Source organism: Podarcis cretensis, assembly GCF_951804945.1.
Source record: "Podarcis cretensis genome assembly, chromosome: 5".
NCBI lineage: Eukaryota > Metazoa > Chordata > Lepidosauria > Squamata > Lacertidae > Podarcis > Podarcis cretensis.
The window spans coordinates 85,567,820-85,595,719 of record NC_137174.1 but is presented as its reverse complement, the minus strand read 5'-3'; the positions used below and the strand labels follow the sequence as shown (position 1 = coordinate 85,595,719).

General features: G+C 41.3%; 2 protein-coding genes across 4 annotated transcripts in view; one reads left to right on the top strand and one right to left on the bottom strand.

Annotated features, from left to right (window-relative positions):
• The window catches only part of SERPINI1 (serpin family I member 1), an 89,413-nt gene extending 87,019 nt beyond the window's left edge, over positions 1–2,394 (bottom strand). The window contains exon 1 of the mRNA XM_079978148.1: positions 2,223–2,394. The gene's annotated coding sequence lies outside the window, so the exon portion shown is untranslated. The remainder of the gene's footprint in view (positions 1–2,222) is intronic.
• A 228-nt stretch (positions 2,395–2,622) lies between these two features.
• On the top strand, positions 2,623–26,405 carry PDCD10 (programmed cell death 10). 3 transcript variants are annotated; one of them, XM_079978313.1, is made up of 8 exons: positions 2,623–2,727; positions 13,670–13,881; positions 14,923–14,976; positions 18,506–18,623; positions 19,060–19,186; positions 22,541–22,619; positions 23,125–23,207; positions 25,902–26,405. In XM_079978313.1, the coding sequence occupies exons 2-8, from the start codon at positions 13,786–13,788 to the stop codon at positions 25,981–25,983; spliced, it is 639 nt and encodes a 212-aa protein (XP_079834439.1). In that variant the 5' UTR covers positions 2,623–2,727; positions 13,670–13,785; the 3' UTR covers positions 25,984–26,405. The 3 variants fall into 3 exon arrangements, with proteins under 3 accessions (XP_079834439.1, XP_079834438.1, XP_079834440.1); XM_079978312.1 differs by lacking the exon at positions 2,623–2,727 and adding an exon at positions 2,811–2,925; XM_079978314.1 differs by lacking the exon at positions 2,623–2,727 and adding an exon at positions 3,228–3,246.
• Positions 26,406–27,900: the final 1,495 nt, after the last annotated feature.

Genomic DNA, 27,900 nt, shown 5'->3' with positions numbered 1-27,900 from the left:
ACAGAAACTTCCAAAACAAAATCCTAGTCAATTTTTTATTTTCACCTAGGCGCTACTGACATTGGCTTCCTATTATTATTTTGGCTTAAATCCAGTTTGGAAGCGTAAATTGTCAAGCTTAAGAAAATATCAACACCTGCTCCTCTCAACATTTGAAATCTTCTCATAATCTCATGGACTGTTCCGAAAAACACAACGCTGGGAAACTTGAAATGTCGGCATTTCTCTGTCATAGGATTACTTCACCTTTAGCCTACAAGTAGCATCACAGAACACAATGCTGAGAAGCGCTCTGTGATTAACTATGGGAAGAAAGGGAAAAATGTGAAGACTAGAACGCTAAGGAGATTTTTCTTCTTCTTAAGAGGGCGTAACATTCAGATGCATTTCATAACGTTCTTGCTTCTTACCCTTTGACAAATGGGGAAAAGTGATGAATGATGACACACTATGCTGCTGTCCAATATAGCTGAAGTCTCACTTGCACTGTACAGAGGCAGTAGTTTCAAAGGCAGCAGTTTCAAAGGTAACACAGATTTTCTGCAGAGTAGTTCTCCATTATCACCACTGGTTGACAGGGTCAATCATCTGATGCAACCAGTATGAAAGATTCCCGATTCTCTTTCCCCTGGCTTAATTTTAAGCACCAACTTTTGGTTCTGCAATTTCACATGAAATGTGAAACTTCCAAAGTTCTAATCAAAGATGGGTCTCGCATTTGCAAGTGGCATGCATTAGCAACCATCTAGAGGCATGCAGATTATATAATTGGAAGCATAATATAAAGCAGACTCACTGATTAATATGAATAAATCTCTGCACACTTACCCAGAAGTATGTCCCAATGAATTCAGCAGGCCCTACTTCTGAGTAAACATTTTTAGAATTAGGCTGCAGGTCCAAGTTTCTCAGCACACAACCAGGTCTCTACACAGAAGTAAACCCCTCTGTGTTGAATGAGGCATACTCCTAAGACAGCGTACAGAGAATTATAACCTTAAGTGTACTGGAGACCCAAATGTAGATGGCTTGTTAAAACTGCATAATTCACCCCCTCTAGATCACTACATCACCTCCTTTTCTATTGTTGGTAAGATTGTTTAATATACAGTTTGAGAACTCACTTTCATTTTCTTCTTTTAACAGCAGCTAGAATTACTAAACAATGATGCACTTGAAGTCAATGGCAAAACTGCCACCGATTTCGGTTTCTATCAATAGACATGAAAATATACAATGCCCATAGACTAGGGATACTTTTACTGGACTGATATTCAATATACTATACACAAAGATTCAATATAAAACGTCCAACATGTTTCAAAAACAGTTAATTAAGAAATACCCCGATGCTATGCAGCAGAAGCCACCGTAGGAGGAGATAGGTATGAAATTAACACAGATAGCATCTCGAACAAATATCAAGAACGCCTAATCTAAGGTGATACATATTAAGAGGCAGCAATAATAGCGCCTCTGCCACACACAGAGAGACGCACCCACGAACACTAAAAAGCTACTTCTCAGCGTTACATTTTAAAGTTCTGTACATCTCTTACAGTAAATGGCAGCAGTGTCTGAAAGACTCCCAGCAAAGAGCACATGTGAATCGCTGCTTACGGAGAATGGCAATGGGTGAAAACGAGCTCCCTTCGAGTAAAAGGAGCATTTTCTCTAACGACTCAGAGAAATCGGGCATTGGCCAAAATCCCGATGAGGAAAAGAAAGAGAATGAAAAGATCGCAGGGCTTAGATTGGCTTTTGTTTCTGAGGAAACGCGTCTCGTTTGCATAATATGCGGACAGCGGACACAAGAATATATATACACCCTCTTAGGCACCAGAGGGAAGAAAACAGCCGCGGCTCTTTATCAGTGCCTCGGAGGGATTCGCCAAGCCGCGTCTACGAAACCGAGGCGGCATTTCCTAAGAGATCGAAAGTGGCTTAAGTTGTTTGCCTGAAACATCTGGCATCCGCGTTAAAAGAAAAAGGAGCAGCGTGTCGTTCTTTTGAGCAGCAAGGGAACCTTTAAAAAAAAATCTTTTTGAGAACACCGCCAAACGCAACCCCTTGCGCCGTTCTTTCAAAAGCGCTGAAAATAACTATCCTATTTAAGAAAGAGAGAGAGCCCAGCTCTGCTTCTTCCACCCCGCACAAGCGGCGCTGGCTGCAGCAGGGTTGCTGCTGCTGCTGCTGCTGCTGCTGTCGGCGCGCTCGCCTACCTGAGAGCCGGTCTGGCGATGCGGGCGACGCAGCTGTTGCAGGTGTGGCTGCACCCCTGGCTCGCTCCGCAGCAGCAGCAGCAGCTCCTTTCAGCGGAGCAGCGAACGCAGCAGCAGCAGCAGCAAGCGAGCGCGAGCACCGCCTCCGGGGTTGTTTCTCTCTCGTCTCTCAGCGCCTGGAATAGTTTCCCCCTTTTCCCCGCCCCGTTGTTTCCCATACATGGTCAACGCCGCGCCTCCTTCCCCAATCCCACGCCCTGATTGGTTCGTTCTCCCACCCTCCTCCTGGCCCCTCTCATGCCTCCCCTTTTCCCCCCTCCGTCGCCTGGCTTCGTCTCTCCCGCAATGCTTCTCGGGAGGTGTAGTCTTTCCGAGAAGCGGACTACAGGTCCCATGGGCCCGCGCGGTCGCCGGCTAGTTCCGGACAACGCCTGGTTGTGTGGTAACGGCGGCGGCGGCGGCTGGCGAGAGGAGGAGGAGGAGGAGGGCGCTTCCTTTCCGGCTGGTACTTCCGGGAGCAGCGACGGCGGAGCCCGCTCGGGAGCCCTAAAAGGCTTCGAGGGGCGGGTGGGGCAGGGAGGGGAGGTAAGGAGCTTTAACTGCTGCGGCTCCGGCGGCCTTTACCGCCGTTGTCGTCGTCGTTTACCTCAGCCATTCCTATTACCCTTATCATTAGCGCCGGCAATGTCCGCAGGGGTCACTGGTAGGTTTGCGCGGGGCCTAGCCGCGCCGCAGAGGTTACGCCGCCCCAGAGGCGTAAGAGGCCTTGGAGAATCCCGTGGCCGGGCTCGAGCCGGCGAGGGGCCTAGTTGCTTCCCGTCAGGCGCAGCTCGGAGGAACCCCAAGCAGGAGAGGTCCCCCCACCCAGCCAGCCTTCTCCCTGGAGGGGCAGGGCCTCTCCCCGACCCCGCCCCGAGATCTCCCAAGCGGAAGAGATTTGCCGGGAGAGGCCAGGCCGGTGTGTCTCCGTGGGAGGCGAGGGACGGGGCGGGGGGCGCAGGTGCCAGCGCTGCGAAGCGGGGAGGTATGGCGTGTCCCGTTGGGGAGGATTTGGGGCTAGGGTGGCTTCCGTGCTGGGGGGGGGGGGTCAAATACACATCAAGGGTCGGAGGGAGAGAGAGAAGTGGGGTGGGGGGAAGAACCGGGAAGAGGAAGCAGTCTCGATGGGGGACAGACCTTAGTCCTCTTGAAGCAAGGGAGGGTGTGTGTTTGCAGATAGATACAATAAATATAATTTCCCCCCTTGCCGGTATTTTGTCTAAATTATGCCAGTAATTATGCTGAATAATAATATAATATTGCAGGGGGTTGGGGGCAGTAATGTATTCCTCCCTCTGCCGAAAGAGGAGAGTAGCAGCATAGGCCAGACAAGCCTGGTTTGTGTAAATAGCAGAAGAAAAGAGACTGTCTCCCTTCAGGTTGCAGGTGGTAATGTGGTGGGCCATGTTATTACTATTATTATTATTACTTTTATTAATGCTTTCTGGCATGGGGAGGAAAGCTGGCATATCGTGGAAAAGGTTGGGTGCTCATTTCCAACATGTGCTCAGTTTACTGCATGCAAGGAGTAGCTTTCATAGATAGGCGCTCGGTCAAGAGTTTTGTATTATTATAAAACCCGTAGCAGGAAGTAGCCCAGGTATGTTTTTGCTGCTTTCATCTGTTTCAGTAGACCGGTACTTCACTGGAGTGGTGTTGCTGTTGTGTGTCCACACATGCGCATGCCCGCGTCCATCTCTCAAGTGTGGAGAGCTGGTGTGCTTGTTAGAGATGGCTTGGTGGAGGGCTCAAAGAATAGGTTTGATGAAGAGGGCTCTTGGGCCATTGGATGCAGGGGATTCCAACAGAATGCTGGATTAGGTGGGACCTTTGCTCTGATATAGAAAGGACAGTTGTTGCATTCTCTTGCATGGATAACAGAGGGTGGAGTTGGATTCTTGAGTGGGGTGGTGATAGAATAGGTATAGGCAGTTAGAGGGAGTACTTTTTTGGGGGGGGGAATCCTTGGCATATTAGGATAACTTGCATAGAGTAATTTCCATTGAAAATGTTCCATCTTTATTGCTAAGATTTGGGATAACCTAGAGAATGATCTACCTTTGCATGTTTATTTTGCTTATATTTAGTAAACAAAGCTGAAGACTTTGAAATGGTCAAGTTTACCTAATACTGCACATGTAGTGTGTTATCCACTCACTCTCCTTCCTTGGAAGTTTTTAAGCAAAGTTTGGATGGCCATCTGTCATGTATGATCCAGTTGAGATTCCTAAATTGCAGGGGCTTAGACTAGATGACCCTTGGTGTCACTTCCAACTCTACGATTCTATGATTCGTTGTCACAAAGGAATTAATGAAATGGGGGGGAAAGTTGTGGAAAAATAAAACTTAGAAAATTGTTCCACTTTGGAAATTTTCCACCGCACATCATTGGGCATAGCTTAGTTATTTTGTTTATCAGGTTATACTATGTTGTCATGTGACTTGGAAGTACTGTGAGGGTTGGTAGAATGAAGGCAAGAAGAGTGAGTACAGTAGCTAAAGAGTTTGCTTTGGAGTCATTGAACTGAGCATGCAGGCTGCTGTCAAAGACAAATTGTTTTTGATAGGTCCTCTGCCTTTTGAACCAAGGCTCCCATTTTTTAGCTGGAGAAGGCAAGAGGGGTATACGTGTTTCCATCTTGATGTGACCAGGCTGAGCAGCTTTGGAATCCTGAGACTTGGAGAATTTTAGAGACCATTTTTCTAACATGGCCAGGGAACAGGGCTGTTTGGCGACAAATGCCAGGCAGTAAATACTGAACAGTGGTACTTAATTCATTCCGGAGGTCCATTCTTAAGCCGAAACCATTCTTATCCTGAGGCGTGCTTTTGCCAATGGGGCCTCCTGCTGTGTGCGCACCTCTGGCATGCAATTTCCGTTTGCATCCTGGGGCAAAGTTTGCAACCAGCAGCAGCTACTTCCGGGTTAGCGGAGCTCGTAACCTGAAGCGTTCGTACCCAAAGGTACCACTGTATACTGAAATTGTGAGGCAGGCAGTCTTGAAGTCTAGAGGTAGGATTCTTAAAAAGTGGTGCTGATCTTTAGTGTATTGCTTCATGGTAAAGAGAGATTAATCTAATGACAGCAGCTAGTGTGTAGTAATAGTGCTCATTCCATTTGAAGCCTTTGTTGGCTTAACACTCATTTATGTGAAACTCTTGTGTTTATACAGTTGATAGTGGCAGTTCCTGGATCTTTTGAGTTGCCTGGATTCTTTTATGGACTGTTTATCTCATAATTGGGACGCAGGTGGCGCTGTGGGTTAAAGCCTCAGCGCCTAGGACTTGACGATCGAAAGGTCGGCGGTTCGAATCCCTGCGGCGGGGTGCGCTCCCGCTGCTCGGTCCCAGCGCCTGCCAACCTAGCAGTTCGAAAGCACCTCCGGGTGCAAGTAGATAAATAGGGACCGCTTACCAGCGGGAAGGTAAACGGCGTTTCCGTGTGCGGCTCTGGCTCGCCAGAGCAGCGATGTCACGCTGGCCACGTGACCCGGAAGTGTCTCCGGACAGCGCTGGCCCCTGGCCTCTTAAGTGAGATGGGCGCACAACCCCAGAGTCTGTCAAGACTGGCCCGTACGGGCAGGGGTACCTTTACCTTTACCTTATCTCATAATGCATCTGAAAAACAGAAAATGAAACTGATCCATGTCGTATGGATTTGAATGTTCTTTCAGGTTTTATAAGTTAATGAAGACTACAGAAATAGCCAGGTACAAAGCTGTTTACCATCTGACGTACCTTCTTTTTGAGGTTTTTTCAGAAATTTTTTTTTAAACATACATTAGCAAAATGTTGCTTTTCCCATTAGGGCATTACTTATCAGTGTTCAAAATTAGCCAGGCACCAGACACATTTTGCACCTGGCAATTGGCCACTTGTGACCAAGTGAAGATGCCTAGGTGCCAGGATGGTGCCTGACATGTCCTACATCTGGAAGTACATGTCTGGGGATCATTGGATCTGGACACATCCTGTAGAATTCTTTCAGTTATACTGTATCTGCGCAGTCGGAATGAATTTCTGGAATAAAAATGCTTTTTCAATGGAGCCTGAGCAGGAGCAGTCACCATTCAGAAAAAGGGGTTGGAATGGGGCAATATATGTGGACTGTCCCTGGATCAAGTGACTTTTCTTCTCTAAGTTCTCAAAATTCTCAACCTAGCTCACAGTTGTCATCTGAATTAGCCAGATATTTAACCAAGAATCAATGACAATCAGTACTTCATTTGAAAAATAAGACTTTAGAGGTGTCTTGCTCAAAAATGGCAACCAGACATTCCATTTTGTTGACTGAAACCCGAGTTTAAGGAGCCATTTGGCTCCCAGCTTATGTATCTGAGTTTCTAACACTGCTACTATTGCTAGTCATCTTTAGGGTCACAGATAAATGGTAATCCCACACCATTCAGAATGTCCATGTAATTATACTTTTTGTGGTTTAGGTAGTCTTCTTGGTAGTATTCATTATTTTTTATAATTAAACTTTAAAGATACACAAAATAGGTGCAGATATGGCGGAGGAGCAGGAGTAATGAATTGTATTGCTTTTTACTGATAGTTTCAAGAAGTGGCTTGTGTTCCTTATGCTGCCACATTATACGCAGGATGCTCTGTTTTAAAAGCTGTACTAGTTGGTGAAAGAATGGCATTTCCCCAAGTGCCAGAATAATATTGTCTCTGCTTTGGAAAGTTCAGTGCCCAATAATACAAACACAATTTTGTTTGTAAATGTTCATATAGTTGGGAAAATTTATATTGCAATGTGACAGTGAGCAATCCTATGTACATGAAACTGATGGAAAGCAAGCCGGTATAAATTAAGCCAGCAGAAAGTTACACCAAATCCAAACACTGGTCATCAGTGGGTCTGACACAGCTCTGTCTAAGCTTGGTGGAGGGAGAGAATGATCCTTTAAATTAGAGTTCTGTGTGACTGAGCTTATGATCCAGCCTAAATCCATTCTCCCCTGCCCCAGTCCCACCATTGGAATGCCCCCTTTTGAGGACTTACACTGGCCTTGGCTCAGATAGCTTCGGTTCAGTTAGGAAGAACAAATTACACCTGCTCATATTTGGCTGAGCTGGGATTGGGGGCTTAACACTAGCTGAAACAGATCCATTGCATCCTAAGCTGCCTGTCCTGATGGATCTTGCCATATGATTGTCCCCTGTGAATTTTTTTTTGAATAAAGAAAAAACATTGAAGAAAGGTGCCTGGATTCTTCATAACAAATGAAGAGCTCTGTGTTTGTGCACCAGGAAACATGTCATTTGGAACTGCCCTTAATGAAAACCCTAGACCTATTTATTAGTTTTGTAATTGAAATCTAATCTAATAATAGCAACTAATCTGTTATATTTATATAGAATTTTTAAATAATGGGTAAGCAAATAAGTGATGTACATGCAGAAGCAAAAATTGGTTAGAAAAGCTATTTTCATTCAAAATGTATTGTTGCTTGTTTCTAAACCGTGGCAGCTTACTAGTATTTTGAGAGAGAAAAGTGTTAGCCTTTAAATAAACATGCTTATTTCAGACCATCAGACACTTAAACAGTTTACTGTTTTTGTATCACTGCTGAAATGTTCTTAAACTTTGACAGACTCCAAGGGTAGGAAGTTGTAGAATTAAGTGACAGTAATGATAATGTTGCTCTCCATGTAAACCTCTTGTTCTTGCCACAGACTGTAGCACATCATTAGCAGATAGTGTTCTGTAGCAGTTAGGCAGCCATTTTCCATGGTAAGTGAGTCTAGCACTGTAGAGGTCAACACGGACATCCTGCATTGTGCTTAAAAATCAAATACGGAGGGCCATTCTGTTAAATTCATGATGTTTGGCCAGCACTGCTCTCCCAAAAAACACTAAATAGTTTTATAGATAAGCACAGAAGAATGGGTGAAGGTTACTTACTGATGTCTAAATGGTGCTGAAAACATTTCTGCCACCACTTCCTAAGCAACTGTTGTTGGCATCTTTCTGTCTTGGGCAATGGATTGCTACTTCAGGGCTTAAACCAGGCAGCTGGAAAATCGCAGCTCCTGCTGTGGCTACAGAGACAGGTAACTCGTATGTGCTGCCTCCCGCATTGTTTTTGCTGCATTAGCAGCACCCAGGTGACCTCCTCAGGGCGCAGGCCTGGGCAATGTGGTTGGAGGTCCTGGGCTGCCCAGATTATTATTATTTATTAAATTTATATTTCGCCCTGCATCCGGAGGGCAGTTAACAGAATTAAATCACAATATAAAAACAGAACACATAATCAAAATAAAAACAAACAAGCCCCCCCCCCCACATTTTTAATAGGGCATTGGATGACAATCAACCAAATGCCTGGTTAAAGGTGAGCATTTTCACCTGGTGCTTCTCTCATGTGGTGCAAAGGAAAGCAGAGCAAAACATTTGGCACCAGCTTGGCTGCAGGAGTTGCCAAAAGGAGGAGTACAGGACTCCTCCCAACCGTCTTAGGGAGTCTGCTCCAGATTTGTATAGGGTTTACTCCTTAGCCTTTTCTTCTCTCAAAGGTGTCCTGAAAGGCAGCGAGTACAGGTTTTTCCTCACGCATGAGTATAGCCGCAAGTCAGCAGAGCTTTAGGATCAGAGTTTTTCTTCTTCCAGATAAGCTACCTTCCCAGGTTGACAGGCCCCATTTTCCCCTTAAGCAGCTGTAATTAGCTACTATTAGAAGTAGTAAACTGCCTTGTGATCTGATTTGGTTTGGCAGTACCTGCCCTGGGTTTGGTAAGTCATTAGTCATCGTGATAAGATAAAATAATAAGAGTTAAATTTTTTAAAAAGCAGGCAACTCCATAAAGAGCTCCAAGAAAGGTGTTAGTAACTGTGGGACTGAAATTTCAAGCTAGCGATTTCTTCTCTGGAGACTTAGAGAACAGGCTCTCTTCTGGAATGAAAATCTTCTCACAGACTTCATTAAGAGCAGGTAGTTCTTAATACCAGTTTCCCCTGTGGCATATCAAGGTAAACTAGGTCAAAATAATTACGTAGAGAAATGCTGAATATTATGGTACTCATGACTGTGTATGCACTGAAGAAGTTGCCATATATTGAACACTTGTACAAGTAAGAGTATAAACAGAGCATTGTATGCAAATCGTAAAAGTTAGATTATTTTTGGACAATTGTATGTGAGTTTCCATTTAGGATAATTGTTAGTTTCCTTTAAGAGTCCTGTTTCTGTCCTCTCCAAGCACTGCTATATCGCCCCAATAGATAGAACAAACCAGCAGGGAAGTATTTCATTTTTCATCTAATTTAATTATATTCCCCTTCAAAATTTGGGATCTGATAAAATCCTGCACACCTAGATTTTTGATGCTGGTACTTGAGAACTGAAAATTTAGCTCTGTTCAAGACTCACCCTGGCTCATAATTTTGTCTGGTGCTCTCAGTATGAAATGGTTTCAGCTCTGAAAGCATACCTGAAATTTGAGTTCAATACAGAAGTAAAAAAAAATTAATTTGGGCTCTCATATGCTTATGTGTTGCTAATGTTTCTGTTTGGTCCTGGAAAAATTCCAGGCTCTTCCAATGCCAAGGTGCCTAAATATTGGCTGATGATGATGCTCAGTACCTGAATTTGTTATTATTACTAGCTCTGTGCACTACCGACTGTCAGGTATTTGCAGTGCATTACAGCAGTGTGTTAACTGCTTTTACCATTGGGGTGAAAAAACACAGGTTTGTTATATGTTGGTGCACATTTATGTATTTGCGCCTTGTGGCACCTGAGAGTTTATTGGAAGCAGAAGATGGTGTACATTTCATTAGCCCAAAATGTTCTTTTGAAATCCAGTCTCAGCTATTTTCAGAAATCCTGACTGGAGGCTGCAGTCTCTTCTAAAGCATGAGTGTTAATTTCTGTAAAAAGCTAAGTGTAGAAATAGTGTACGCCAACTTGGCTTGGCAATATGTTTGTACTTTGGCCAAACACACAGCTGCCGCTTCTGTTTGCTTTTCTATTTGGCTTGCATGCTGAGAGAATATACATTAGAAAATTGGTCAAGGTTAATTGCCTTGCTGTAGCTTCCCCTAAGCTTTTTGTCTGTAAACCAGTAAATTTACTGCAGTGTAGCTAGACAGATGTCATCTTCTTTCTTCAAAACTTAACCTCTCTTTGCCAGTGAAATGCTGAATTCAACGTGAGGTTAGATAAAACCAGCCTTGCAGGCAGTACTTGTGGAGTTGTTTATCCTCATGTCTCATAAGAAGAGCCTGCAAGTGGTCCATCTAGTCCTGCATCCTGCTCTCAAAGTAGTTAAGCTGATCCCTATGGGAAGCAGACAAGCAGAAGCAGAGTATAACAATCCCCACTTGTGATTCACAGCAACTGGCATGCTGCTTTGACAGTGGATGTAGAACATTGTAGCTAGTAGCCCTTGATAGGCTTAACCTACATGAATTTGTCTAATCTTTTAAAGCCATCCAAGTTGGCGACCATCACTACTACTTGTGGGTGAAAACTCCAGAGTTGTAACTGTAGTAGTAATAATAATAATAATAATAATAATAATAATAATAATAATAATAATTTTCTTATTTATACCCCTCCCATCTGGCTGTGTGCTGTCTGAATAAGTACTTTCTTTTGTTCTGAATCTTCCAGTGTTCAGCTTCATTGGATGTCCCTGAGTTCTAGTGTTATGAGAGAGGATGAAAAACTTTGCTCTGTCCACTATATTTGCACCATGCATAATTTTATGCGCTGCTACCAAATCTCCGCTTACTCACTTTCCCCTTTAAACTAAAAAAGCCCCTTTCCTCATAGAGGTTGTTCCATCCCTTTGATCATTTTGCTTGTCTTTTTCTGAGCCTTTTCCATCTTTACAATTGCCTTTTTGAGATGAGGCAACCAGAACTCTGCGTATTACATCAAGTGTGATCACTCCATAGATTTGTAAATTGGCATTGTGATATTTGCAATTTTGTTTTCAATTCCTTTCCTAATGATCCCTATAATGGAATTTGTCTTTTTCACAGCTTCTGTACATTGGATTAACATATTCACTGATTTATCCACTTTGACTCCAAGGACTTGTTGCTGGCCATTAAACCCCATGAGCGTATATGTGAAATATTTTTGGTCCAATGTGCATCACTTTAAACTCTCTCTCTCTCTCTCTCTCTCTCTCTCTCTCTCTCTCCCCCCCCCCCATTTTCCTACCCATTTACTCATGCTTGGGTGAGTGAATGTACTTGTTCAATACCTTATTAGATGAACCTGACATTCCAGAGGCTGTGCAGCTAACATTAACCTCAAAATGAGTTTTTATACTTAAAGGTGAAGGAAATAAGAGAGGAGCTCTTGACTGAGGCAATGCATGGATAATGGAAGTTAGCTTTTGTATGAGACAGGATCATAAAGTGATTTGGTAGAAACTGGAGCAGTAATTTTCAACCTTTTCAGACTTGGCACTTTCCTTTAGTCCATCCTGAAATCTAGTAAACTTTGAATCTTTCTTTTGCCCTTTCTCCCTTCATTCCCCCTTACTTTCCATCTCCTTTGCTCACAGTTTCCACTGTACCACTTTATAGCTCAGTTGATTAGAGTGTGATGCTGATAACACCAAGGTTGCATGTTCAATACCCATACAGGACAGCTGCATATTCCTGCAATGCAGGGGGTTGGAGTTGGTGTTACAACCCAATTGCCAAATGGCATCTTAAACCTAGGTTACAGTTGCTACAATGGAATGTTTAGGTGCCTTTTTTTTTTTGCTGTGGGAATTATTATTATCTTCATTATTACTCGTTTCTATATGGGTTTAAACAGTATTTTAAACAAAATCTCAAAGCAGTTTACAGCACATTAAAACATCAAATAAAACAATCCAGAATAAAACAAATTCAAGCTTAAAGGAAAATATTTCAGATTTGCTTTACCCATATTTATTTACTTACTTAATTAATATAGCTCTCCCATAGCGGTATTCTAGGAAGCCAGTGTGTTATAGTGATTAGAATGTCAAACTAGGGTTCAAATCCCCACTCAAGTCATAAAACTCACTGGGTGACCTTGGTCCAGTCACAGCCTCTTGGCCTACCTCATAGGGACATTGTAGGTATTATCTGAGATGGGGAGGGAAACATATACTGTAGTCCATGGAGAAAAGGGTGAGATATAAATGCAATAAATAAGCGCTTCCGCTTACCTGCTTAAAAAAGCTGGAGGGGCCAGCCAGTTGGAGATGTCAGTTGCCAACCTGGCATCCAGAGATCTCCGCATGGTCGCAATTGGACCCGTGCCAGTCACGAAACAAGTCTTCGGTCTGCACGATTTTGAACAGTAGTTGGACTAGATGATCCTCAGAGTCGCTTCCAACTCTACAATCCTATGATTCTTCCTTGCTTTTTCTCTTATCAGTTTAACACATAACCTAAAAAAGAGATTGTGTTGCTTTGTGACTCACTTTGGGTTGAAGGCAACCCGCTTGTGTTGCCTGGGTCACTGGTGGAAGACCAATGGACTAGATTAATTTTACCTGTCATATTATTAAAATCCATTTAATAGATATTTTGAAACATATATATCCTCCACAAACTTCTTACGAGGATGAAAAAATATTTCAGATGTGTCAGAGTTGGCATACTTAATTGTTAAGATCAATTTTTTAGGCATACACTTGGTTAATGCTTTTCCAGCATAGTTTTTCATATCCTCCGTGAAATAGGAGTAATTCCTTACCAATACTTGAAATTCAGGTCCACTGTTCTCTGGGCTGGGCTGGGCTGGGCAGGGTAGGGTGGAGGATCTCAAACCAGATTCGGTTTCATGAACCATTATTTTCCATTGAGCTAACAGTTGCTGGCACACCCTTATGAAAACAGAGTTTGAGACTTTTGTTTGTTTTAAAGCAACCTAAGCATAGAGGTTTGTGTAGCTTTTTGTACATTTTAAACTTATTACAGCATAGTCATACCTAAATAGTAAATCTATTAGATAGACTATCGGCTATTACCTTTGCAGATGACATTATGCTGGCATACATACAGCTTACATGTTACTTGCTATTTTGGGTCTCTTCGATCATTTTCCAAGCAAGTCACTGTTGGATGTATGACCAACTTTGCTAGTGCTGATGAACGCTTACTGTATAAATTGTAAAAATAGTATTGACCTTTAGCATTTTAAAGACATCATTTCTCATTTTCATTGCTCTTTTCAAGAAAGTGGCTGAAATGAGAACTTGTGATAAATCCTCAAGAACTGCATTAATTGCATACAGATCATCAGCTAACCTGCAGCACATTTGAACTTTGATTAGAAGGGAACTGAGCTTATTGGGGCAGTACTGAATCTACTGCATTACATTTTTGGTAGTACTACTTGTCTGAAAGGTGATACTGATCATAATGAAACCTTTTCTCTCTCTCTCTCCCTTCCTTCCAGGGTAGTTTTTTAAAGTGCTCTAAGCATTCTGATACAACTAGAAGAAAGAAGAAACGCTTCATTGAATGAGAAGTCCATTGCTTTGATAGTCATTTTCTTCAAGAGTGGGTCTTTGAATGAGGATGACAATGGAAGAGATGAAGAATGAAGCAGAGACCACTTCTATGGTTTCCATGCCTCTCTATGCTGTTATGTATCCTGTCTTTAATGAGGTAACATGCCTTCTAGTTGATTTTCTATGTATTACAGTGTTTGGGAAGCAGGAGGTTAGAGGATACCCTAACATACTGTTTATACTTGGTAAGCTAACATTTTCTACCAAGTCTTTACAAACTGCTCTAATGAGTCCTGCTTTCTATCTTTCTTTGGCTTGGCTTATTTCCATGAAATCAATATCTATAACCTTAACTTTTTTGGCCCCAGTTTGTTTCTTAGTTCTGGCATTCCTTTCAGGACTTATATGCTCTCAAGATACTTCTCAGCATATGCAAGTTTCTGAAATGTAAACTCAGTTGGTTTTAATTAGTATCCAGGTTTTAGCAGCCACAGAGATGGCAGAAAGTCTTATACTATGTTTCTGCAGTTTCACAGAATTGACCTGTTTTAAAATGGTAAAATCTAGAAATATTTGCTGATCCAGGAAGCTGGAACTTTTGTTTTTGTTTAAGTATGCAAGGGAACAGCCCTTCTCTGGTGTGCATTTAAGAAAATAATATATAAATATTAAATTATCTTTGCAATTATTACACACTCCTTGGAAGTATAAGCATCTCATTCTGTCTGTCTATAATAAGCTATGTTCCAGTTGTCACCCTTCAGTCTGTTAAACACAACTGTAAATCTTTAGGAGTCCTTTTTTGTCTGTTCTATGAATGGGTTGTTGCAACGCATCACTGCACCACCCCTGGCTGTATGTTAGTCAAAACCTTGGCCTTTGTGGAAATGGTTCTCCACCAGCTGTCAAATTCTACCAGATAACCAGTAATTTTCAGGTCTTTGCTCCATTCACAGAACCGTTTTGCCATGTGACTATAGAGAGCAAAAAATCACCATGCTATCTAATTTTATGCTTGTAAGTGGCTGTGTGAACCCTTAATTTTGAGCTGAGAAGAGGTGCCTGCTACTCTTAAACATAGAATCAGCTTAAGTAAGTTGACAGAAAATTTGGAAGTGGAGTTTCATAAGGCAAAGTGTTTTTTTGTTTTGCATGTTTTATATTAGTATAACAATTTACTTTTAACTCCACCTTGCAGCTAGAACGAGTAAATTTATCTGCAGCTCAGACACTGAGAGCAGCTTTTATTAAGGTAAGAATAATTAACATTGTGTGTATTTGTACATCAGCTTCATACAGCAATGTAAAAATTGGATTAACTGCACACCGGATTTAGCTACTGGTCTTGTTCTGTCCTGATCCATTACTTTTCTTCTCCCTAGGGACCCCAAACAAATCCCACTTCCTGCACTAATTAGCATGCATCTGGTTGAGACAGGCAGAAAGCTATCTGCTGTTTGGCTATAGCTCGGATGTGAAGCATCCGCTTTGCATGCTAAAGGTCCTAGTTAAATTATGGTATCTTTGGTAGGAATTGTGAATGACCTTTGCAGAGACATTGAAGAACTTCTAGAGTTGAAGTATTGGGCTAGATACCCTGACTTGATCTAACTTCATAAGTTAAATGCCTATGCCCTATGGCATTGGTGATGTATTCCAGATTTGCAGACAGTTAAGGAGATTCTCCTTTTCTCTGAGCTTGGTATGCCAGTCTTCCATTTCAAACCTGGTCTCCTTCATGCTCTCTCTTCTTCCTGTCATTTACTGTATTGTTTCCCTGGTCGCAAAAGGCTTAAAAGGGTTCCCTCTCACAGTACTTTAAAGGAGATACAGCAGAGATAGCCATGCAGTGCTAACCCTGTTGTTGGCTTTGGTTTTGAGGTCTGAGAAGTGAGTTGGAATTAGCCCAGCTTTGCTTTCCACCCTTTGGAAAGACTGCTGTGGCATTCATTGGGCTGTGTTTCTTAAAGAGCCTAGAAATGCAGCTGTGATTATCCCTTGGTATCTGTTTTCTTCTTTGGGCTAGAGCACAAAGAGCATGGTGGGAAGTCCAATGAGTTTTTCCACTCATTGTAGTTCCTGGAACAGTTGCTGCTTGAACCAAAGAAATTAGAAAGCATGGCTTTATATTCTGTGTGGCTGCGACCTTGCCCACCATTTAAAAGAACTGCAAGTGTCTCAAATAAAATTATTTAGATTTTGTTATGTGAAAACCAATCATTCCTCTAACAAATGCGTAAAATGGAATATAGTCATAGTTAAACACTTCATATCAAAATTATTTGTTAATCAGTATTGTAAACTTTAATCAGCAGTGCTCTTTTGCCACAAGCTTTTAGCTTGTTACTTACAACCTTGTATTTTGAATGAGCACAATTGCACTCTTTGTAAATCAGTTGCACATTTTTTCTTCTAGTAGAAGTGGGCTTTATTTATGGATAAGAAGTTATGGTTAAATTTCTGGCCCTATGAAGAAAATACTGCCAAATTGTATGGTTTATGTTCAGACTGTCCCATTTCTTGTCTAGGAGTACAGTTTAACTTTGACAGCATGTAAGCTCAGTGTTTTTTCTTTTACCTTCTGTCACTAAGCGGGCATGAATTACTGAAGCATAACTGCACCAGCTTAAGCAACTTCACTCCCAACATTTTTTTGTTTTTGGTAGAGATATTACGGCTTCTGAAATGCTTGGTTTCCAGGGACAAGGAACTAAAATACTTCTTGATATGGCATTAGTAGAATTTGCTTTGAAAGTACTATACTCCTTTTTGTGTGCCATGGTTCAAGAAGAAATTTTGGCAACTTAGAAGACTCAAGTGTGTACCTGGGAAAATTGTATCTTTAAGCGAAAGATGCAAAGCACTCTTGTTAACTAGCTAACTTTAGGAAGCAGCTGGTTATGGGGCTTTGTGGACACTCTGAAATGCTTTAAGAAAATTCATCCAGTAGGAAAAGAAGCTATATTCTTATGCTTCACTGAGGAAGGTTTTATGTTTAACATCGGGAACATGAATCTAGAAGCTTCAGCATTTGCCCTCAAAAGATTTCACAAACCCAGTTGGCACTTAGAAATTTCCCCCTTCAAACACGTACTCTTTTCTCCCATGCTGCATTGCAAACTGCTTTTGAAAGTCCCCTTAATTTCTTGAAAGGCTGGCTGTGCAACATGGGAGGCCACTGTTTAAAGGCAAACTATATCAAAAGACACACTGAGCAGCCAGAATTAGCAATCTGGTTTTCTGAATTATGGCCCATAAGAGTAGATGAGCAGTGAATAAGCTGTCTGGGGAGTTTTTGGAATCTTCCTTTATGGTTGGGCAGGCATCTTTCTGTTAAGCTAATGCTACAGAGGTCCTTTGGGCATCTCCATCTAGCACCGGGGTGGGAGTAGGGGTCTGCTGGTTCAGGAAGCAATGACTTGCATGCTGCAGTTTGGCTTGTATGAGAGCTACTTCACAAGCACATTTCAATAATAATAATAATGATGATGATGATGATGATGATGATGATGATGCATTTATTGTCAATGTACAACCTGTGTACAATGAAATTAACCGAGACTCCCACCCCCCACAAACACTCAATCTCATTGCACTCTGTGTGCTTGTTGCACAACACACCAACCCCGAAAGTCAGTTGCACTATATTATTTTCCATTCAGCGGCCTAACAGCCCACGGATAGAAACTGCTTTTTAGCCTGTTGGTACAACTGATATATCTTCTGCCCGAGGGTAGAAGATTAAAGAGGTGCTGGCCGGGGAGTGAATTGTCCCTGATTTTACACACCACTAAAGCCAATAAATTCATTCAGCCTTGGGCTTTTGAACTGGCGGGACTCCTAGTGTAAAAGGGGAAAGGGCACTTTCTGATGTCTCCTTAGTGGTCCTCTTTTGGTAATGCAGGAGATGGTGTCCCATTCTTTAGCTTGGTGGACTGGGATAGGGAGGGACAGAAGATCAATACAGTATTTGTGGCCTAGGATAGCCTGTCTCTGGCCTGGGATTTGGAGTTTACCTTTAGATTCTGTTCTGAGAAACAAGCATGTGAAGTGGGAGTGCAGATTTCCTTGTTTATAATTGAGAGGAATTTGGGCACAGGTGTGTGGAGCAGAAAGTATCAATCTTACTTCATAGTTTGTATAGTCATCACTGTGGTGGTTGACTGTTACTACTTCATGTTATATCCTCTGTAAAAAGCTAAAAAATCAATACTGTAAAAGCACTCTGAGGAAAGTGTAAGACATGGGATGTAGTTAATGTGAGGTTTTACAGCTCCTTTTTACCCTCTGTGGAGTTCATTATCTCCTGTTACTGTTACAAGATATGCACATTGCTAGCTGTTGAAAAAGTTATTCTGGTTTATCTAAAGATAAGAGCTATGAAGATAAGTTGAACGTACCTAATTCTGTGCAGTCTATAATGTTGTAGGGACTTAAATGTAATCATGTAAATAAGTCTGTCCCTTAATTTCAGTTGGGTTAAAAAGAAGAAGAAAGGTTGTTATAGTGCATAGAAATAAATGTTGCACAGAAATAAATGAAATGGCTTACTGGGCAAAGTTACAAATGAAAAATGTTGATGCAGTTCAAGAAATATGGGTCTTCCTTTCAAGGAGAAAATGGTGGTGCAGAACTGGATGTTTATTATGATGCAGTGCTGCTTGGTTAGCTTTTAAAAACATAATTTTGAATTTAGAACCCGTAGTGATTCTTGGATATCTTTTACTGCGTGCAAATTGACTGTTGGTGTACTAAATAAATAAAACTTATTTGAAATGCAGGCTGAGAAGGAAAATCCAGGTCTCACACAAGATATCATCATAAAAATTTTGGAGAAAAAAAGTGTTGAAGTTAACTTTACTGAGTCTCTCCTGCGCATGGCAGCTGACGATGTAGAAGGTATTTCTGCTAAACTTCTGTGATTGTGCTGATTAAAACTACTCTATCATGAAATGTGTTTTTTTTTTTAAAAGAGATGAAAAATAATTGTGAGTTCAACAGAAGTGCAGTTTGAATGCAAATCCAGGACTTTGTTCTGTTTACTGGCTCTGAAATACCCCTCATACACCTAGAGCACCATTTGCTTATCCTGCTTTGGCATGTCCCTCAAGCATCCTTCAGGCAGTCAGGCACATGTCTTAGGACTTCAGTTACCTACATTGTCTTACACTGAAGACGGAAAACCGGGTGGGTTCATAGTTCAGTTCTTGCCCACCATGTGCATTGTGCATTGGTGTGGTTTTTGGGGAGACCCAGGCTCAAATCCCCACTGAAAAAGAAAACTAATCTTATTGCAGTAAGTAACCAATTTCTTTCTCTCTCTCACCCCCTTCAGAGTATATGATTGAAAGGCCAGAGCCAGAATTCCAAGACTTAAATGAAAAGGCACGAGCACTTAAACAGATTCTCAGTAAGATTCCAGATGAAATCAATGACAGAGTGAGGTTTCTTCAGACAATCAAGTAAGTGCTCCTGTCTAAACTAGTTTGCTGATCCAAGCAGAAGACTTTCCTTAAACCTATATTTTATGCTGGTCTCTCTCTCTCTCTCTCTCTCCCCCCCCCCCCCCGCTTTGTATTTTTTGCTTACAGTTTATATGTAGTGTTTTTAAATTATGGTTTTTATCATTTTAGTGTATGGTGCTTGTGAATTTTTGCTTCAAAATTAAATTTTCTTTGTCTGCTGTTCAAGCTGTGGATAGACTTTAGCCGCTGCGATGCTAATAGTGGCTACAGCAGCTTAACCAGCATCTGTTACTTGGCAATGGACAGCAATGCCAATTTTGTCCAGTTTGCCGTAATAAACTCTTACTTATAATAGTACTTTAAGCATTCCATCAGATTTTTAAACAAGGGACTTCCTCTCACCTTAAGGGAACCATGTGCCAGTTTGCATTATAGCTTTATCAAGTTTTTTAAGGGTAAGGAGGCTGTCACAGTGTCTACCTAAAGAGTAGCTATGATGGGCACTAGAAGCGACTGACTTCCAATGGTGCCAAGACCCATATGTGCAGCTGTTTTTATTTATTTAATCAGTTTATATTCTGCCCTTCCTCCCAAAAGAGCCCACAGTGGCAAAAAACAAGTGATAATAAAACATCTCAGAAACAGTTCCAGTGCAGATGAAAAACTGGGAAAGATCTCTACTTAAAAGGCTGCTGGGAAGAGGAAGGTCTTCAGTAGGCACTGAAAACACAACATAGTATTTAAAGGGAGGGGATTCCAAAGGGTAGGTGTCAGAACTCTGAATAAGATGGTTTCTGCAGAGCATAGTGATTGATGAAATGATATTTCAGGAATCCTGGTCCAAGCTGTATGGGGTTTAATATGTTAAAAGTTAGCCTGGTAGCCAAGTGACAGCCAATGCAGTTATTTATTGCAGGATAATGTGTTGGCAATCTCCTGCCCCAGTGAGCCGTTGACCTGCCACATTTTGTACGACGTGCGGCTTTTGGACCAACTTTAAGGCAGCCCCACATAGAGCATGTTGTAGACATCCAGCCTGGAGGTTACCAGCACATGGGTGACAGTGGTCAAGCTATCGTGGTCCAGAATGATCATAACTGTCTTTATCAGCCAGTAAAAGGCAATCCTGGGACGCAGGTGGCGCTGTAGGTTAAACCACAGAGCCTAGGACTTGCCGATCAGAAGGTTGGTGGTTCGAATCCCCGTGATGGGGTGAGCTCCCGTTGCTCAGTCCCAGCTCCTGCCAACCTAGCAGTTCAAAAGCACGTCAAAGTGCAAGTAGATAAATAGATACCGCTCTGGCGGGAAGGTAAACGGCATTTCCGTGCACTGCTCTGGTTTGCCAGAAGCAGCTTTGTCATACTGGCCACATGACCCAGAAGCTGTATGCTGGCTCCCTCGGCCAATAAAGCGAGATGAGCACCGCAACCCCAGAGTCGGTCACGACTGGACCTAATGGTCAGGGGTCCCTTTACCTTTAAAAGACAGTCCTCAGTCCTAGTCAGTGAGGTCACCTGGGCCTGTAGAAAAAAGGTGGATCCAGGAGCATCCCCAGACTACAAACCTAGTTTTTCAAGGGGAGTAAAACCCCATCAAATGCAGGTCACTGGCCCAAATGTCTTGTCTTGCCAGAATTTAGAGAAAATTTGGCCCTCTCATCTAGGCACTGGTCCAGAGCTTGCATGCCCTCTCAATTTAGATGTGCCCTGTGACGTGGCATATTTAAAAACGCTCCCATGTTTATGACTATAACTTTAAAACCCTTTTTGCGTTGCAGTGATGAGAAAGTAAAAGGCCACAGTCCATGAGAGAGTTAAGCTTCAAATTAGTTTTGAGATTCATTTGGTGTAATTATCTTCTGTATAAGTTGATCCATGATTCTTTTGACTAGTTAAGCTAAAGGCACTTTGCCTATCCACAGGGCAGCAAATTTGAGCGCTCCGCAGATTGAGTAGGAGGGGGTTCTGCATACCTAGGGAGAGCTCCCAGATAGGCAGAAAAAAATGTGCAAAAAATCATGTGCATGGTGCTGTAGCAGGTAGACTGAGAGCACATATTTTCTTGTCCCAGTTGCACTCCTTTACTTATTCAAGAATATTTGAAGTAGTTAATCCCCCCTCTCCCCATACATTTAAAATTCTTCTCCCATTGAGAAGTATTTGTTAGGATCAGAGAGAAAGCACTTCCACAAATCTTAATTAATCCCTCCAGCTCCCATTAAGGTTCATCCTCTTAACCCAACTTTCCCACAATCTCTTATGCTGAAGTCACCAGCTGCAAGCATGATTGGTGTGACATAACTAATTTTTTTTTTTGGGGGGGGGGTTATTGAACAGCTTGCTGCCCACAGAATCCCAAACCTAAAAAATGGGAAAGTGCATCCCAGTTGTGCAGCAGTAAACATAGAAGACCTGCTACCCGGCTTCAGTTGCCAAATTATAATCCCAACTCTTTTGTGCCTTTGGGTTTAACGTGGCAGTTTGATAGGCATTTTTGAAGATGAACTGCAAGGAAGCTGAAGTAGACCTGAATATGCACAGTTACTCCAAACATCTTAATGTCACACTTGCTGCCTTGGGTGTAGATGCTTGTCTGAATCCTTCTCAGGCTATGATTTTAATTTCACATGTGACTTTGGGGAGGATTCTGTGGCTTTGGTTGTAATTGTGAAACCTGAGAGTTGTCCACAGATCATAGTGTTAACTGTCTTTTCTCTCTCCTGACCTCTATTAGCCCCAGCGCAAGGCTGTTTAGTCTTGTTGTAGAGTGACCTTAAATTCTGCCAAGTTAGAACAAGATGAAATTGTATCCATTAATTCTGAGAGGGGCTACTGCCATCAAATTGCTTTCAATGATACTTGCTGTGACAGTTTTCTTCCAGGTGGTTTAACTTTATTTAAATGCCTAGAGACTTAGGTAGGACAAGATAACAGCCTCAATTCATGACATCAGTGCTCACAAAATAGTTTAAGGTGAATCATGGGTCACTTTTTCATATCTGTTCATTTTATTCATAGTATATATTCAGAGTTCCTCTGAAGGGAGGGTATCATTCTGAGGATAGTCCAGAGCTCCTGCTGTGTAACACTATTGTGTCGAGTTCTAAATCCAGCAGATGCTACCTTTCCACATAGGAAGGCTTGCATTAAACCTAATTTGGACTTTGAAATGCTATATAATCTAATTAGTTCTTGGTGTTCACTCTTGCTGTGCCATATCTAAAACTTATTCTGTAAGACAGCAAATCCTTTAGAAATACATGTCAGACATAATTTTGGAAGTGATTAAAATTCTGCATTGAGTTAGTCTAATTTTAAAAGATGTTGCAATTATCTTTTCATTGCCAAATAGGGACATCGCCAGTGCAATAAAGGAACTTCTTGACACAGTAAATAATGTCTTCAAGAAATATCAATACCAGAACCGGAGGGTATGTGAATTAAATTCTGCTATGTTGGCTTGTCAGAAATATAAACATATTAACTATAAATATTAAAGGATCCGCAGTTTATAATGCTTGGATGGTGGGAATTGTAAATCATTTCAACAACCACTGGCAGTTAAGACAAATAAACTTGCAGAGGAAGAAGCAAACAGAATGAAAACCAATCTTCTGTCACTAAGCTACTAGTTTTTCCTACTGCCTGATTTTTAGTATTTGTGGATTTTTTGTCTGCAGTGGCTACATTTAAGGCTTAGTATAATTTTCTAATGTGCTCTGTATGAATTTTGTTGCTGTAAACAAACATTCCCAGATGCATTTACAGAAGTGCTGTTAGTCATTTCATTTCTTAAACAGAATTTTGCTATCACAGCACTTATGCTTATTTTCTTCTGTTTACAGTATCTTTTTAATCAGTGTCCAGTGGCTAATAAAAATGGTTTATGAAGGTTGAGGCTTTGATTGAATGACTCTTTGCATATGTATATTTCAGGCACTTGAGCACCAAAAGAAAGAGTTTGTAAAATACTCTAAAAGTTTCAGCGACACTTTGAAAACCTATTTTAAAGATGGAAAGTAAGTATGCTTGGGTTTTTTTTTCTTTTCGTTTTTCGAATTGGTGAATTTGTTATGTCTTCCCTGTCATCTTTCTTTCTAAATATTTATTTAAAATATTTTGTAACAGCAATGAGTATTGTTTGTACTGAATAGTGTCTTAAGCACTTCTTCACTTTCTGCTAACACACTTCAACAAGTGTTTGAAAATAGATTGGCCTGTTACTATAGAGATTGCCATGTTTTCAGTCTTAACATTAACTTTTCTTGAGAATCAGGGATTTTTTTTAAATACTGAAACTTTTGATGGCTTCAAAACAGGAAAAATCATCCAAGCATGTTTTCTTCTGCTCTTCCAACACTGTCCAGCATTCCCCAACTAAAATTAACACATTTAATGCTGCTGTGACAGATTGTTTGGGGAGGAGGAATAAGGAATGGGAAGTCTCCTAAAAGTAGTTATCATATATGGTCAAGTTAATGGCCATTTTAGAGATGAGGAAACTGGTCCTCCAGAGGTTGTTGGACTCCAACTCCCATCAGACTCAGCCAGCATGGCTGATGTTCAGACATTATGGAAGTTGTGACCGTCTAGATATCTTTCCTTATAAGCCAGGATAGCTGAAATGGAGTATCCAACTATAGAAGTGATACATTCCAAAGGAACACATACTGGGAGAAAATGGTGGAAGGACGTCCCTGGTCAGTAATCAAGAGGCCTTTATGCTTTGTCCAGGACATTATGTATCTTGAGTACCAGTGGCTAAGGAACAACTTTGGGAGAGGACAAGAGGACTCAGAGAGTTGGCCACTGTGGGAAACAGCATGCTGAACTACATAGGCACTTGGTCTGGTCTTTGTGCCACACTTTCCCAACTGATCAGTTCCTTCTTGCAGTTGGCACTTAACGTATGCCATTGCAGGAGTGCATGCATTTTCACTGCTATGGTCTTATCAAATTTTTATTTTTCACGTTTGCTGCTTGTGGGGTTCTCTGCTTTTGAAAAAAGTTAACAACATCCTTGACAATGTGCTAGGATTTGGGTGCTGCCAAAAGTAATTATTTGAATCCTGGCCAATGTGTGTAACACTGGTTGGTGGGAGGAATATTATTGTGTACAGTGCTCCCATGGCTCTTACGTGGGGCTTCCCTTGAAGATGGCATGGAAGTGTCAATGTAGAATTGTTCTGCTCATCTTCTAACACCACAGGATTAGCACACTGATCCAATTTTGTGCTGTTTACTATTTCCAGGCCCAATTCAGTGCTCGACCTATAAGGCCCTTTGTTGCCTACAAACCACCTACTCACCTACTCTTTTATTGCCTCATATAATAGTTGTGGTTGGCTAATCAAGCAGTTTTTGCAAGAGTGGTGATAGTGAAAAATTAAGGCTTTTACTGCCTTGGCCACACAACCTTTGAATGACTTGCCTCTAGAGATGAAGAGCAGCCCCTTTTTGTGATTTTCCACAAGAGCTGTAAGACCTTTTTGGCAGGCATTTGGTTGATTTGGGCTGCAATCTTATATCTACTTACCTAGGAAAAAGGCCCATGTATTCTCATATATGCTACTGGGCCAGGTTCAATGCTCTTACATTAATTTACAAGGCCTTTAACAAGTTGGATCCAGGATGTCTCAAGGACCACCTGATTTATTATTTCCCTAGCCAATAACTGAGGTTTGGGGGTAGGAGAGTCACTGTTAGTGGTCCGCCGTGGCTCAGATGCATAGCTTGCATCCACCTGGAACTGTGTGTTCAGTATTGCGTGCACAATTTTATGGAGCGCTCTTCCATTTGCGCTCAGATGGGCCCCCTCTCTGTTGAACTTCCAATACTTTTTGAAGTCTCCCCCCCCCCCAAGTAGGCATTTAAACCAAATTCCAGAATTCTGATTTAAACTTTCAACTTGTCTCAACTTCAAAAAAAGAAGAAGAAGATGTATTCAGCTACTTTTACATTGCTTAGAGAAAATTGAAATTGAGCAGTATATAGATTAATGAAATAAATAAAGACATTCACCGCAAAGGGACTTACTCGTCAGTACAGAGTTGAGACGTTAGTTGCTCAGTGTATTTTGAACTGTTCCTATAATTCTCTTCTTTATTTTATTATGGGTTTTTTAAATGAGGTACATCACTTTAAACATCTGGAAAAGTAGCTTAATCATGCTTTAGAAGTCACACTTTTAAGAAACAAAAATGAAGCATAAATGTGTCAACTTTGCAACAGGATTTAAGATGGGTAAGACCACCTAACTTTCTTTGCTCACACTGGTAATAAGAAAGATGTGTTCCTCATTGTGTCCTTTATTGAAGGGATCCTATGCAAGAATATGTGAATGAGTTCCTTATTTCAGAATTGGAGGTGAGAGGTGTGCTCATATGTGGAATGTTTTGTGCAAATGAAGTATTTTCGCATGTCATTCATTCAGTTGGTTGGAGAGAAATCTGTGGGGAGAGAAACTAATTATTGGGCACTTCAAACAAACAAACAACCTAATTAGTTCAAGTTATCAGTCCAAGTGCTGCTCCTCTCTAGCACTGAATGATCAATTGATCAGCATTCTTGCTTGGAGTTGTAAGTGATGAAAAATAAGCAGCGTTGAAATCGACACTAGTGCCATTCCACTTGAATAACTTTTGAAATGTATTCTATCTGATGGCTTCAGGTCTCCGTTCTGCTGCTGAAATGTGTTTTGTTTCTTACAACAGGGCAATAAATGTGTTCATAAGTGCCAACCGACTAATTCATCAAACCAACTTGATACTCCAGACCTTCAAAACTGTGGCCTGAAAAAAAAACTGTATATGTTGAGAGCTGTACTTTTCAATGGTGGATAGGATACCTTTATATGTAAACTTTAAAGTTTTGACTGTATAAATTATCAGTCCCAGTTGAAGGGACCTATTGCAGGATTTTGAATGGGATTTATTGCCATCTTACACCATATTTTTGTAAAAACATTGTAGCTTAATCATAATCTCACGATGAAGATTTTGCATCACTTTTTTGCTATTATCATTCTTTTCAGAATTATAAGCCAAAAGAATTTACGCCTTAATGTGTCATTATGTAACATTCCTTATAAGAATTGTAAATATTTGGTGTTCTGTTTCTGACATTTTAACTTGAAAGCAAAAAAACAAAAAAAACTGCAAGATGATGTACTTAACGATATTGGTGGCAAATATTCAATAAATAGTTTACATCTGTTAGATTATCTGTATAATCTGTTTCCATTATATTATCTTTTAGGATTGGAAATGGGCGGTGTGCATGTCTTTCACATCCACAAAGGTTCAAAATATTATCCCAAAGATGATAGCAGGGGAAGGGAAAACTATTTTTCTTATGTCCTCTTCAGCCATTCCATTAGTCACTAATGCACTGTGAAAGGGACTTCTCTCGAGTGCGACAGATGCTTGTGTCTTCTGCTGTGTGTGCCTGCTTCAGATGCTCACAGCCAAACTTAACCCCTGTTTATCAGCTGTTAATAACTATTACCTTTTGAGTGCTTTCGGTAAAGGGCATTTCTTGGTTTCTCTGAAATGTTGTTGTTGGAAAGTTAGCAGCTTTTAAACCTCCTGGCTTCCAGATGTTCTGTATTTCTGGTAGCAACTGAGAAACTATAGAGTGGTGGGGTGTGCAGCTGCTTGTCTCCCTCAAAGCACTGATTGCACACAAGTCTTACACATAGTACTTGGAGTCTGCAGCTGGTTTGCATGTTTCAAAGCTCTGCTCCATTTGCTATGCACACAGCTCTTCCACGCTGGAACTCATGGGGAAAGCCCTTGCCTCTTCTGGACCGCACAAAGATTTCCCAAGGTAGTTGGCAGAAAAGAATATGAAACATTTAGTAAAATACGTACAACATATGCAGAACTGCAGAATATCAAAAGGGTGTTGTGGATAATTAAAACTGATCTTCATTCAGCCCAAGTGGCTGTCAAGTTTTGGTTGAACAAGAGAGTTAAAATTCCACAATACAATTCACTCTGATGGTTGCTTTTGTCCGTTGCTAATATAAAAGCTCCATAAAGTGCAAGCAATTTGGACCTCGGTGTCTACCCTTGGTTTTTCTTAAAGAATTGACATTTGTGCCTTTCTGACATTTTCAGTAGGCATGTTTTGCGGGGGGGGGGGGGGGGGACTTGATGACCTGTAGTCGGGTTTGAGGTGTGAAGCAGCTGATTGATCTGCCACAACATGGGAAAGGATGGTTGGACTTGCCATCACATTTCTTTCTTTTTGCTGGAGATCAGGTAACAAACCAGTGTGTGCATGGGACCTTCCCCACCTTCAGATGTTAGATCAGGGCCCAGCAGGAGTTTTCCTTATGCCTGCTCAGTCCTTTGTTCTCTTGTATCTCTGCTTTTGATTGAAGTTTGATCTGCCGATTTGGAAGTAATATTTTCTTGTATTTTGAATAGCAGCTGCGGTTCTATTTGAGAACTAGAAGGGAGCTCCTGTCTAGGTTTGTTTCTACCCTGCTTTCTGAAATGGAAGTGTTAGCCTTTAGTTTGTAGGGTGGGGACTAGGAGTAGAGAAAAAAAATCAATCCAGTATTCACTTAAAGCTGAATTTTACCAGTTTCCAAAACTGATACACAGCTATCCTTCAAAATCTGCACTTTTCTGAATTTTGTGATGCGGTTCTCTAGCCAGTATATGAAAATGCATATATTGGGGGAAAGTGTGCATAGAAGTGAAG

Bases quoted from the DNA above. Each gene is read 5' to 3' on its own strand.
- PDCD10 (XM_079978313.1), top strand. From the start codon at position 13,786: ATGAGGATGACAATGGAAGAGATGAAGAATGAAGCAGAGACCACTTCT. The intron at 18,624-19,059 runs GTATTTCTGCTA...CACCCCCTTCAG, and splicing joins GGCAGCTGACGATGTAGAAG to AGTATATGATTGAAAGGCCA. The intron at 23,208-25,901 runs GTAAGTATGCTT...TTCTTACAACAG, and splicing joins ACCTATTTTAAAGATGGAAA to GGCAATAAATGTGTTCATAA.